Source organism: Ciconia boyciana, chromosome 17 (genome assembly GCF_034638445.1).
Source record: "Ciconia boyciana chromosome 17, ASM3463844v1, whole genome shotgun sequence".
In the NCBI taxonomy this organism is placed as follows: domain Eukaryota; kingdom Metazoa; phylum Chordata; class Aves; order Ciconiiformes; family Ciconiidae; genus Ciconia; species Ciconia boyciana.
The window spans coordinates 11,849,449-11,863,994 of NC_132950.1; the positions used below are offsets into that span (position 1 = coordinate 11,849,449).

The following is a 14,546-nucleotide window of genomic DNA, read 5'->3' on the forward strand; positions in this document are numbered from 1 at the left end:
AAGTTTTCTCTTTGGGAACTCGTAGAAAAATCACCTTGAATCTCATCCCTTCACACCAGAGTACTGTCCTCCAGTATCAACATTAAGTGGTTTAATGAGAGGCTGTGATTCATATCAAACAGTAAATGGAAGAGCTGTGTGTCACTCCCACACATTTTTCATTCACTGTTCTTACTGACTAGTGAGGTATCCCTTTGGAGGTTTGAATCTATAGTGGCAGTATTAGACAAGAGATTGTTTTCAAAGATTTTTCTTACAAGGTTCTGACTGAAATTCATCTGGTTGTTAAAATAGATATATATGTTATATATACACACATACACACACACACACACACAAATGCTAAAACATCCAAACAGGCTGGAAAATTCAAATAGCCTAAGTTTTAAATCCTTTTCCCTTCTTTTTCCCTTCTTCCTTTCCCAAAATGATTCCTGGCAGGTCATGCTCTGACAGGACAGATGAGGGGAAAAAAAGCCAACCTCCCAGTGCTGCTGCTCAGCAGCTCCTTTGCCCTGCTGCATTCCTCCTCTATAGACTTTGCTAGCACCACTTCCCTAGCTCACTGAAGCACCTTTCCATGCAATGGAAAACATCCTCCCCCACCTTCTAACCAGTAGCGCATTCTACTGGTATCTAACCGTTGCTCAGAGACCCAATGTAGTCTTAGGTACCTTTATGTACCCAGTCCTTAGCTAGCCACATGCCTTCCCAGCTACAGACCATTCCCATGCCTAACAGCAGATTCCCCTTAATCACCACCTTTACATTGCTCTGCCACGACTATCTCATCGCCTTTATACGTAACAAGGCTCAGTGCTGTTGGTGAACTTTAGCACATGAGGACTAAAAGAAAAAAATTAAGTGTGAAAGGCAAGTAACAATCTGACTAAATTTCAAGTGACTCTCTGCAGATTGTATAATGTGAACAAAACCCAACCATTTTGAAAAATCACCCAACAACCCAAAATTAGAAAACTTACCATGTTATTAACATTTTTTAAGATATTAGTGAGACCACTGATGACCAGGGAAAACTTGTACTTGGAAATGTTTATGAGACATTCCTTGTTGTGCTCCGTACTGACTTTGGTGTGGGTATTCTGCTGGCCAGCCTTTATTGGAAGCTACAAAGAGACATAAGCATTATAAGCTTTTTTACATTGAAAGTTACATCTTTAAAGACAGGTTAAAAATTTTTGAGACACCAGAAACAACCTTGAAAAACATTCTACAAGAGACAACTAGAAACACATTATTTCATTTTCTCTACATTAATCTTTCTATTAGTTATCTGTAAAACAAAACACTGAAGTTCACCTATTCCTTTCTCTGAATTGAAACTAAACCTCTATGTTGTGATAAATTTTCTACAAACCAAATGTCAAAGCAATCAAAAGGAGTGGAAAAATGTAAGATAGAATTCTGCTCTATCTATGAGAACATAGAACAGAAAAGTTTATTTCAAAAATTGGCTCATTAACTACCAAAAATCTTCACAAGGTTAGTACCTGCAAGAAAAAAACTGCATCTTGAAACCTGAGAGGAGGTAAAATCACAGTAGCTCACAAAGCAGGTGAGTTGGAAGGTGGTAACAGTGATCCCATGCGTGTCCTCTACTCCTTCACAGGACAGAACTGGCCAAGAGGTACAACTGAGTCTCAGGAGAAACCACCACCGGCAGCCTCCGCAGGCCCTAAGGACTTGGGTTACTCAGGGGTCCCCACACAAACACACCCCGCCGCTAGCCAGGTGATGAAGTCTCAGCCTCAACATGCTTCGAGCATTTGCGAGCCAAACACAACTTGTGAGCCCCACATCACCTACACTTGCCCAACATCCAGTGGTAAAAATTAGACTTGAAATGCATCTTTTCCAGGAAGGATAAGACTCAGAGTGACTGCACAAAACTGAGATGTTTCTCCTACTGTGCGAACACTAGGCACTTTGTTTCATGCTGTACCCAAATTCTTCAAGGGTCACAAACAAGTCACTTCCCAAGCATGCACTCACTTCCCCTGCACGCTCCTCACTGGAGTCGGCCCGTTATGAACCACCACATGAAAATGTGAGCAGTGATTCTTCAGAAAAATTCATTTTACTGAGTATTTATATGTTTAAAAAGCAAACAAATGTGGAAACAAAAAAGGAATCAGTATTATCACCTCTTTTTACAACTCCCATGTGCCACTTGCATTTTAAAGCGTGACCTAGAAATTCACTATCTATACAAACTGTAATTGCTACTACAAGTTTTAACAAATTTTGACTGGAATTCTTGATAAACATGTATTCTGAAAGATGTTGATAGCTCAAAGGAAATGCCACGATGCAATAATTTTGCATTAGAAAGGGTACCTTTAAAAAAAAAGAGAGAGAGAGAATTTAAGAGCGGTTAAAAGAAGGAATTACAATCAGCTTTACAGCTGCAAAATGCTTAAAGAGCGACCTTCCAGGTTGGGGGCCTCTGCAGACTTGGTGAGGGTACTTTCCATACTGTCATCCAGTTAAACTGCTGTCAGCAGTCATGAACATCTCTGCCAACCATTTAACATTACTATCTTTGCTGATAAAAGTTTAAATGCCCATATTTAAAATCCTAGATGAATTGTATTTAAAAACCCCAAACTTGGAACATTTTTTCTCAACAGTTTTGACTGCATCATTAAATGCAGTCTACTTAACATTGATATCTTCCATTAGTAGGGAAATCGACCTCTTTAATATACTATCTAGTTTTTATGCCCAAGTGTAATTTCCTCTCCATATAAACTGTGGTTTGGTTTGGGTTTTAAATCAGCTCTTTTGGTACCACAGACCAGGATCACAATGGAAATTGGCTGCTTTTTTCCTAAGAGAACGGTTAACTCTTAATTAAAAAAATTACGGAACTGCCATGCTAGATCACCCCAAAGACCCAACAGCAACAGAAAGGTCCGTGAGGAACGCTGGCTTTGGATTCAAACGGTGGCTCTGGGAGCTCTGGCACCAAGTGTTGCACCCAGGGAACCACACTAAGGGACAACCCCTCCGTAAGAAGGCCTGATGCTTTTCGCCTGCACAGCCTCCTATAGCAACAAGTTCCAGAGGGCACTGAAGGTAATTTCCACTTCATTTTGTAATTCTTCTGCAAGTGTTCAGATTGTAATGCTTTAAAACAGTGCGATGCATTTCAATGTGTTTGTGTTAAAACTGGAAAAAGCAGAACAAACAGCATTTATGACTCAAGCTTTGTTTTCATTGTTGGATGTTATTTTTACAATACATTTTCGGAAGTCATTAGTGGAAGACAGATAGATTTAATTTAAAATTTCACCATTACTAGTACTTTTTATTTGAATTTTCAAGTCTCCATGCTGACAACGGCAGAAAAGCTCAATACCACTGAGTGATAAAACACTTCAGAAGTGCCTCTCAAAGAAATTGTGTCATAGATCTAGTTCTGTATGCTTCCATGCTATAGAAACATCGTATTACTCACTTCTGGAGCTTCCTGCCACAACAGCCACTACAACAAGGTCACCTAGAAATAAAACTGCTTTTTATACTACCATTTCAAATGGGAAACTATATAAAAAGGAAATATTAGCACTGTTGTTTTGGTTTTTTAATTTCTCAGCTATTTCCTTTGTGCACTCTGACATGCTGGAGCATTATATGTCCCCGAACAGAATGCAGTGCCAGTGTTGAGTGACCAAAAAGAAACTATTTCACTTCTACACAAGTATCTATCAATCTAAACATTACAAGAAAAAAAGAAGAAAAAAAAGAAAAAAAAGTTGAAATTTTACTTTCATTGCCTTTGATTTTATTTTAGAAAAAAGAAAAACTGACACAAACAGTTTCCTGTATAGCTTTTATTTGAATTATAAATAGAAAGTAAAGCACAAAGCTTAAATATAACTGGAGGTTCAAACTATGAACACATGCACCATTTTGAACTCATCCCAGTTTAGCAAAGGGATAGCCCACCACTCTAATTCAGCTATTTTCACCGTTGAAATAGGAAGCAATAGTCAACAACCTTGTAACTACACTGGTGCACGTACAACCCACACTGAGGCATGCTGCCGTATACCCTCGCTCTCTAATCCAGTTTGACTATGTCTTGTTAAGGTGTCAAATAAGCTACAGAGGACAGGGAACAACGACATTTTGGTCTATAATTTGCCTTATTTTATGCAGCGGACAAAGGCAAAATAGGTAGATGAAATCTGGAATCTTTCCAACTATCAAATTTTAAACCTTTTAAGATCAATTAAAAAGGAATGTTGCTGCAAAAGACAAGGAAAAGCCATTAAGTAGCTGAGCCTGACAGTTGCAATAATACAGTACAAGACCCAGTGCATCCTGAATTCAGGATACAAGTCATCTTGTATATCAGGTATTGCTGAAACAACTAGAAAAGCAAATCTGTAAGATGAAGCATCAAAGTATCCACCAGCTTACACCAGCCATGCAAGCTCCCTAGTTGTTAAAACACATCTTTTGACCACATAGACAGTTTAAGTCAAACTTTGTTTCTAGAAATGCATTTCTGACTTCAATTTAAGAAGCCCTGCTGACCTATCTACAGCTTCTCCCAAATCTGCTACTGATACAACATTGAAGCTGAACCATTCTCACAAGGTTTACTAAATGCAAAGAGATAACAAAGCACTATTAGTAGGAGCAAAAGCAACACAGAACACGTAAGATTATTATTCTTTACATTTCCAAAAGGCATACAACAGATAAACCCTAGAAATAGAGATCTGAACCACATACCCTCAAGAAGGCAGGACTGTTAAGACTAATCCAGCTGAATTACTGGCTATTAAAAGATATTTATTTTTTAAATCAATATTTATTACCCAAAAGATGCACATTCCTCTCTCAACTTGCCAAAGTAAAGTTAAATTCTTCCATCTTCATGAAAAATGTAAATTAAATCACGGATCAGAAATATTATTGAAAAATAATATCATTTAAGACAAAAAATGTGACTAGGCCAACTCACAGATACACAGAATCATTGCACATGGTCAGCTGCTAGCACCTCAGTGCCAGGGAAGGTTATGGAGCAGATCATCTTGAGTGCCATCGTGCAGCACATACAGGACAACCAGGTGATCAGGCCCAGTCAGCATGGCTTTAGGAAAGGCAGGTCCTGCTTGGATAACCTGATCTCCTTCTACGACAAGGTGGCCCATTTAGTGGATGAGGGAAAGACTGTGGATGTTGTCTATCTAGACTTTTGTAAAACTTTTGGCACCGTTTTCCACAGCATTCTCCTGGAGAAACTGGCTGCTCATGGCTTGGATGGGTGTACTCTTCACTGGGTAAAAAACTGGCTGGATGGCCAGGCCCAAAGAGTGGTGGTGAATGGAGTTTACTCCAGTTGGCGGCTGGTCACAAGGGGTGTCCCCCAGGACTCAGTACTGGGGCCGGTTCTGTTTAATATCTGTATCAATGATCTGGACGAGGGGATCGGGTGCACCCTCAGTCAGTTTGCAGATGACACCAAGCTGGGCGGGAGTGTTGATCTGCTGGAGGGTAGGAAGGCTCTGCAGAGGGACCTGGACAGGCTGGATCCATGGGCTGAGGCCAATGGTACAAGGTTCAACCAGGCTCAGTGCCGGGTCCTGCACTTGGGTCACAACAACCCCATGCAGCGCTACAGGCTTGGGGAAGAGTGGCTGGAAAGTGGCTGAGGGTGTTGGTCAACAGCCGGCTGAATATGAGCCGGCAGTGAGCCTAGGTGGCCAAGAAGGCCAACAGCATCCTGGCTTGTATCAGCAATAGCGTGGCCAGCAGGACGAGGGCAGTGATCGTGCCCCTGTACTCGGCACTGGTGAGGCCGCACCTCGAATGCTGTGTGCAGTGTTGGGCCCCTCACTCCAAGAGAGACACTGAGGGGCTGGAGCGTGTCCAGAGAAGGGCAACGGAGCTGGGGAAGGGTCTGGAGCACAAGGCTGATGGGGAGCGGCTGAGGGACCTGGAGAAAAGGAGGCTGAGGGGAGACCTCATCGCTCTCTGCAACTGCCTGACAGGAGGCTGTAGCGAGGTGGGGGTCAGTCTCTTCTCCCAGGTAACAAGCCATAGGATGAGAGGAAATGGCCTCAAGTTGCGCCAGGGGAGGTTTAGACTGGGTATTAGGAACAATTTCTTCACTGAAGTGGTTGTCAAGCATTGGAACAGGCTGCCCAGGGAAATGCTTGAGTCACCATCCCTGGAGGTATTTAAAAGACGTGGAGATGTGGTGCTTCGGGACATGGTTTAGTGGTGGACTTGGCAGTGTTAGAGTAACGGTTGGACTCGATGTTCTTAAAGGTCCTTTCCAACCTAAATGATTCGATGATTCTATGATCTTAGAAAATAATACTAAAACAGTGCTTCAGAAGCTTTTTCAACACACAGGTTTGGCATCTGAAAAATTACTGCCCCTAAGCATACGTTATTAACCATTCTACAACGGTGTCTGGCAGCCACAAGTCGTCTGGTCAATTTTCTGTCTACAATGATATCCAGGAGGTCTGTAATCCTGCTGAAGAGAGAAAATGCAAAGGTCTTCCTAGGCCTAATCAGTCTTACCTATCTGTTTCTGGAGATAAAAGCGTTTCAGTCTCTTCAGACTTGTGAGACAATAACTTTGCCAATTTAAAATTTAAAGAGAGGCAAGCACTTGGCTATTCCAGAGGAAAAAAGAAAAAAAGATTTAATGTGCATTCTTAACAAGGTCTTTACAGTCAAATTATAAAATATTACTGGCTTTGAAACTTTAAGTAAGTGGAAGTGGCCTCAGTTTAGAGACTGATGTACTTTTACGCAAAAATGTTCAACCTCCTTTGATCATAGATGTTAATTATTAAGAAAAACGGGTGCTTTCCATGTCTGTAGAAGAGATTAGCACCTGTTTCAGGTATCCTCTAGTCTGATGCCATAAGGTACAATCTTTTGCTAAATGTACATGGACACTGATTTGAAACTAACAACTAATAGGCTTCAATGTCTAAGATACTCCACTCAGTCTGTTGAGAAAAGCTAACATTAAGCCATGGATTGTTCTTTATCACCTGTAATTAATGAACACAAAGTTTAATCACCTCTATTTAGTAAAAGACTGTATTTAATGTTCTTATTTTCAGAGGTTATGGAGCAAGTGCAAGTGCTTTATCACTTCAAACAAAGTCACTATTTCAACTTTTTTGTGCAAGATACAACTTTGCAGAACATTATGAATTCAAAATCTGACTGATAAACCTAGCCTGCCACAGGATTCAAAGTGACAGCTGTTGAAATCACTGTCCTGACAAACCTCTTAATACAGACAGCAGTCACTACCCAACCATGCACAGGTACTCTGCAATTCAGCACTTTCAAGATTCAACTTCAGAGTGGTGGCAGACCGCAGAGCCCTCTTGCTGCCTCCACTACCTCCACCTCACGAAAAGCACCGAGGTCTAAATTGCCGTTGGAGAGGGGAAGGCGGGAGGCCATGCCAGGGGATCCACCTCAGGGAAGGAAATTCTCCATTCGTCTGTAATGGGCTCACCATTTTCAGTAAGCAGCTTGAGATGTCTGAATGCATCTGAGCCTTGTGCCTTTCATTCAGATTCAGGAGAAAGTAACAGACATAACATCTAGAAAAAAATCCCCAGTGCTATCCTTAACAGCATAGAAATCTACCTAGCTTTTCCCTTTCAAGTAATTTCTTGGTTCTTCAGTAGGCTGTAACACACAGATGTACTGGTGAGAGACAGAAAATACACAAAGCGCCACTCTCCTCAGCATCAGTACTGTCAGAACCAGATACAAATATCTTTAAAAATCAACAGGCATCTTCCTCCCAGCTATAAACATGCACTGCATCACCTTCTAAACAGGCATTATTTAGTAAAAGAACCTCACAACTAAGCCTTCAGAAGAAAACAGAACTCTGAAAATATCTTATAAAGGTTACTCTAAAAAAATAATATTGTCAAAAGGTTAACTAAAAGTTGGTACTGTGAACAAACGGATATTTACCCACACTGTTAACACAAACTGCTGTGTTAAATAAGGAAGGATCATCAAATCATCTCGGTGCTTTTCAGCAGCTCATTAATGGGCTCAGGTAACATCTGTTGCACGTGGGCCATTCCTTTATCTATTCTTTAGGACACCATCTGTGTGCAGTATAGCACTTCGTTTTGAAATACATTACACACACTATTTTAGAAAAATAAGATCAAAGCTGCTTCAGGTTTATGTTAGAGAAAGATGAAATAGCACACTTTGTGCTGAAGAGCAGTGTTATAGTCCGTCTCGGTTCTTAGCTCCTGTGGAAATCTGTTTCAGACAGAGTAGTTGTGGAAAAAAGTTCCATATTCTGCATAGACCAGCCTGACCTTACAGCAAAGATACCGTTTTACTTGGGGAGCACAGTCAGCAGAACTCACATGAAATACTTTAAAAGACATCTTATTAGTGATTTCTTAACAAGCCAAGATGAAAAACAGCAATGACAAACACAAAGCTGGTACTTGCAGCCAGTGCTTTTTCAGGTCTCTGATTCTGTACAGATTTCAAATGCTGCAGAGAGAATCAACAGGAGGAGGGAATATTTGCTTTAATTTAATGCCTTTTAATGAAAGGAAGAATGGAATATTCCTACTGGCTTTCAGTTTTTACAAAAACTTTAACTGAAAGCAATCATATCTCAAACTACAAATAGGGAGCCTAAACTATAATCCACATAATAAAGGGCTTCTTTCTTTAAAGCATATTATAATCACTTAAGTCACCACAAGTTTATACAGGATTAATACCTTTTATTACATCTGATAGTTTTAAAACAGTCAAGATTTAAATGGTTTAGGCAGTAAGGCTTCTCTGACTGTGCTTAGAACTACTTCACTACTGCATCAGCTTTCCCATGATTTCAGCTTGTAACACATTTAAAAATACTATAAAAATACAGTACATAAAATTGTACATGAACATTTCCATAGGAAAAAGGAGATAATTTTATTTTACAAAGACCTGATTATGGCTGAAATCACAGAGAATTTTATGAAAACATAGCCTAGCCTCTTGAATTAGGTCAGCCTAATTCTATCCTGACCACTGAAAGTTTTGAAAAATATAACAACTAGTACTACATACAAAATCAGTCAAGAGATTTCAGATGCGCTATATAAGAGATGGTACATGTGAGGCGAGATCACATTAACAGCTTCTTTTGCACCAGCTGAAACCTTCCCCCAGTCTTCAAGGGTAGCTCCAAGAAGAGTGCATGGCAGCAGTTGTAGTCGCAGAAGTGAGCGCAGCTGGGCAAGACTGGCAGCACATTTGAAAAATTTATTCAGTGAGCCAGTCATTGGTTAATTCATCAAACTCTGCTTGCCAGTCATTTTAGGCCCACAGAATTGTACACACAAAAGCAGATTTTGGTTAAAGCAGCATTTATAACAATAAACAAGAGTAGACAAGAACAGACTGGTTTGCACTGATTTTTCTTGTTTTCAATACAGATTAGCATTCTCTCAGTTTGTTGTTTCATCTGTCTTAAAATGAATCCAAGCACTTAGCAGATGAATGAAAAGCCTGTCTACATCTATAAGTGTTGGTGAAAGATGGTTACATTTTCCTCCTTTGTAAAGGAAGGAAGAAACCTTGAAAATTTTGTCTTCTCCCCTGCAGAAAAAAAACCAACCCAAAACTAAAACAACCCACAACAAACACGAGCTCTCCTTCCTTATTCAAACAAACCGATGATATAGTAAGTAGTGGCTCCCTCAGTGCTGAATCAAGAGGTCCTGCATTTGGAAGGGCAGACACAGCATGCAAAAACTCAAAAATGCATTATCACCACTAAAATCGTGTGCATACATTCAGTACATTTTTACGAAGTATGAACTTGATGCTCAAATGAGCAGTCTAAAATGTAACAAGTAGATAACTTAATAACCACATGACTACCCAAAATGACACAAACGTAAGGAGTTACAAGAACCACATAAATATCACCACTGATTGACAATGCATTTAGCAGTAGTGATGGTGTCGCAACAAACTGGCATTTGGGTATCCAGTTAAGAACAGTCACCTTTCCACCGTGAAGATCACTGTCAGACCAGGCAAGGCAGAGGAAATGAGGTATTAAAAGCAAACAAACAAAACTGAGAACCCTGAGTTGAAATTAATAAATTAGAGACAAGACTTCTCACAAAAAAGTAGAGATGAATGTCTCATCCTTGCTTCACTGCTCCATTCACTCGATGATACAATAATAAAAAAAGAATGCCATGGTTAAACAAAAATATGCAATAAACTACTCAAAATTTTGTAAATAGCACCTACCATGCAAGCTACACTATGACTACAACAGGCAATACCGTATTTGATGTATATTATCCCCGCAACGCCAATATTTTATCATCTCAAAATATCAGAACAGCTTTCTCCCTATCAGGAGGGGATTCCTCCCATACACCTATCTGTAATCATCCCATAAAATGTACAGAAAAATAATTCTGTTTAAAAAGATGAAGTTCTTAACTCCTAACAGATGTTGGCAAGCTCAATTCCACAATATACATAACAAAGCAAACGACAAAGCCTAGGGCCTTTTAACACCAGTACACAAAGAAACATTTTCTTTCATTATTGGGAGCATAATCAGTACCATGCTTTTTAAGCTTATGGAAAAAATCATCTATGACTCAAGATAAGGGGGGGGGGGTAAGTTAACTATGCAAATATGCCTGAAATGTATTGGAAAAATCTGCATCATTTTAATGTCAAAAGACAAAGTTTGATATTTTCCTTTTTTAAATAAACTTCACTTACAGCAGCTTTAATATAAATGTAAAAAGCAACAGCTTATTTTTATTCAACCAGGCCACAATCTTTCTGCAGGTTGTTAAAAGCCAAGCATCACTGGGAGGGTCATATGATCTTAAGGCAGGTGAACAAAATTCAATCTATAGAACCAGCTTAATGTTTTTGATAGATGTGACACTGACGAAGGTCTCACAGAGCTGTGTCTTGTGTGACACAAAGGCTGTATGCGCAGTCTAGCAAAAAGAGACAGACAACACAGAAACTGATCATTCAGCCTGAACTGAGCTCACACTTACATGTCAGGAAAGCATCTTGGGAGTAAAAATGCACAGTCTAAGCACTAAGCTTAGCCCCACTGAGAAAGTCACGCCACCTAATCCCAGTAAGCAGTTTCTGCATGTGGATCAGCGAAATACAGAGTCTAAGGCCAACAAATCCCTCTTCCTTCCATTCAGAAAATCCTTCTCCAAACTACTAGCACTGACTTTCATGAAGAGGAGTAAATATCTATCACTAACAACCTCGGCTAAAAAACCCTCTTCATCCCATACAGCCGTGCTCCCAGTGATGTGGATGGAATGTCCCACTGACATCCACCGTTATGCTATGGGGAACAAGGTAGCATTGCCTGAGCAGTTTCATGTAGTCCTCTTAAACTCATTCTTGAGGCTTTACCTCCCTTCTGATGAACAAGATGATGTAAAGCGAAGAAGCAGATTTCACAGGAATGTCTACGAAAAGCAAACACACTTTTGGAAGAGGTGAGGGAGCAGAAGCGAGGAGGAACCAGGCATCTCACCCCCCGCTCCCTGCACAGAACTGACTGATACGCCACTGCACCTTGAGCAGACTGGCACAGGGGCAGCCACTCCACCACCGAGACTGGGATCCCCCCTCCAGAAATAGGTGGGAAGCATCAGGTCGGCTGGAAGGGATAACAGACCGGCAAGCGGCACCCGGCCCCACCCAGCCACCCTGCCCAGCACAATGGGCGCAGCGAGCCGCCGCCCCCGGCCGGGGCTGAGCGGGGACCCGCCGCCGAGCCGGGCGCTGGGGTCCCAGCTCCCTCGGCCCCCCCGGCATGGCCAGGAAGCCGGCGGCGGGGGAGAAGGCCGGAGGCAGCGCTCCCACCCGCCGCCTCCGCCCCGGGGCAGCCTCCCCCGCCGCTCGCCCCCTCCCCGCCCGCAGCGGCCCGCGCCCCCAGCCGCCGGCCCGCAGAGGCCCCTCACCTCCGGCAGCGGCCCGCCCAGCCCTCCCCGCGGCGCCGGCATCCCCCGCGCCGCTCCTGCTCCCCCGCCGGCCCCAGCCCAGCGCGGCGGGGGCAGCCGCGCCGCCGCCCCTCCTCACGGCCGCCCCCGCTACCTGCTCATCGAAGCGGTTCACCACGGCCTGCACCCACTCCACCGGCTTGTGGGCCGCCATGTCCCCCCGCCTGCCCGGCCAGGGAGGGGGGCGGATCCCCGCAGGGAGGGCGGCAGGAGAGGCGCCGGGCGAGGGGAGGGTCTCCGTATCCCTGGCGCGCTCCGGGGCCCTCAGCTCCCCGCAGCCATCAGCGCCCAGGGCCCGCCATGACACCACACCGGAAGCGGGAGCCCAGGCCGCCCCCGCCCGCCCGAGCAGCAGCGCCGCGGCCGCCGCGCCAGGGGGAGCGCCGAGACACAGGCGGCGGCGGGCGGCGCCTGCGCGGCCGCGGGGACGCAACGCGCCTGCGCGCCTGCGCGCCTGCGGGGAGGGGCCGCGCTGCGCCTGCGCCCCCCCGCCCCCGCCCGGCCGGCGCCGCGCCTGCGCCTGCGCCGCAGCGGGGCCAAGCGGGAGGCGGCGAGGGGGCGTGGCGCATGCGCCGGCCGCCGGGGCGGGGCTTTGCGAGGGCCGGGGTAGCGGCCCCCCCCCGGGCGCGGCCGTCTGCCAGCCCGGTCGCCGCCGCCACCGGCGGCCTGGCCCGGGCCCGGGGCTGCCCGTGCCCGTCCGGCTCCTCCCCGGTGCTGCCCGTGCGCGCCGCGGCGCTCGGTGTGTGCGGGGAGGGAGCCCGGCGCCCCGCAGGCGTGGCACCGCCCTGCCCTGCCCTGCCCTGCCCGCTGGCCTGCGCTGCCCCGGGGGCACGGGCCGGGAACCCGACGGGTCGCCGGGTCTCGTCTCTGGCCCCTGAGAGTGTTGGGGAGCGGCTGGTCCGGGCGAGGGGCGGCTTGGCCTGGGCTCGCGGTTCTCCCCGGGCAGCCTCGCCTCCGGAGGGGAGCCCGGGAGGCGCCTCCGGCTGCACCCGCCGCCTGCGGCCTTTCCCCCGAGCTTCGGTGCCGCCGGACCGGCAGCCGCTCCCCGGCCGCGGCAAGGAGGAGCGCTGCTCGTACAGCCGGTGCCAGGAGCCGGCCTGAGGCTGAGTCCTGCGGCCCATCCTCCCGTCTCCCAGCCGGTGCGGGTCGGGTGGCCGTCAGAAGGAGCTGCCGGGCCTGGCGGCTGTCCCTGGGGTAGCGCGGGAGCGGGCCGGGCGCGGTGGCTCCTCTCCGCGCACACAGCAAAGGACGGCGTTTGCCCGCGGGGCTGCCCGTAGGAAAGCGGGCGAGGGGCAGTTTCCCTCCGGCCCTACCCCGGGTAAACACTGCCCGTTGCTCACCCTGCAGAGCCAGGGAGAGAGAAGGGCAAAAAGCCCTCACAAGTTAAAAAGTACTGCAGTAGTGTAAACTACTCCTCACAATAGAAGGTTGTTTTAAAAGTCTCCCTTGAAATTACTTAGTAAGTGATTGTAAACCGAATTTCTAGCCTTGGACCACAGATGACAAGGGAGTGTTTCGCCTCTGCAAACTTGAGGCGTGCACTGGTCTAAAGTTTCGGTAGGATTTTACATGACGATTTACGCCTTCTCTTGGCAGAAAGACAAGACAGTTGGCAGATGCTTACTTTACTCAAATTGCAGTGGCCATTTCAAAGCCACTGTGCTTGACAGATGATCTACAATTTTTATATTATACGCAGACTGGAATGTACAGCTGTATTTTACCTTTTAAATAAAAAAAGATGATTATTTTTATAAATTAGTTTTACCGCTTCTGTTACATCTGAAGGCTTCACTGCAGAACTCCAGCAGTAACTAAAAATACGTAATGCAGCACACAAAAATCCTTCCCCAGCCTAGTTATAGAGCGCCCAGCCAATTGTTTACTCTTTGTGACTCAGAAAAGTAGGATATGCGGATAACAAGACAAATAAACATCCCCTTCCAGTTTCCTTCTTGGGAACGTTAATTTGTTTTCCTTCTAGGTAGACAGAAGCACAAAATAATGTCCTTTCATGCTAGAGTCAAAATTCTGACAATATAAAGAAAGATGCAACTTGAGGTAAGACCTCTTGAAGGTAGGATTTAAAATTGTCAAATGCATAGAGAAGAACTGGAAAATAAAACGGACTTTCCTTCTGTTACTCCACCCAACAGGGGCCTTGGTTTGACTTGGAGGCTCTTGCTATTATCGTAACACGTATTAATTATTACCAGCAATAGCAATATGAAATATATTCTGAGGTAACTTTCCCTGTAAATAACGAACAATGAAATTTCTGTAATTCAGATTTACAGTATGAACAATTCCATTGCATTCTAGCAACAAATTCAGGAACTTGGTTCATAGCAAATATTTGAAGAGGCAGATGTTTTATAAAAACATGAAAATCGATTGCAAATATTTTATTTAAGAAAAAAACAATTAATTGGTTGAGGAATAAATAGTAGTTCTCCGTCTGTACAACTTGTG

The 14,546-nt window shown here is 44.7% G+C and overlaps 1 protein-coding gene across 11 annotated transcripts in view; it reads right to left on the reverse strand.

Annotated features, from left to right (window-relative positions):
• The window catches only part of NF1 (neurofibromin 1), a 106,793-nt gene extending 94,309 nt beyond the window's left edge, over positions 1-12,484 (reverse strand). For all 11 annotated transcript variants that reach the window (XR_012045490.1, XR_012045489.1, XR_012045487.1 and 8 more), the window contains exons 1-2: positions 12,169-12,484; positions 984-1,127 (exon numbers count right to left, since the gene is read on the reverse strand). Coding sequence is in view for 6 of the 11 variants with exons in the window: in XM_072882031.1 (XP_072738132.1) it covers positions 984-1,127; positions 12,169-12,228 (204 nt within the window). In the remaining 5 variants the exon portion in view is untranslated. The remainder of the gene's footprint in view (positions 1-983; positions 1,128-12,168) is intronic.
• Between the last annotated feature and the right edge of the window lie 2,062 nt (positions 12,485-14,546).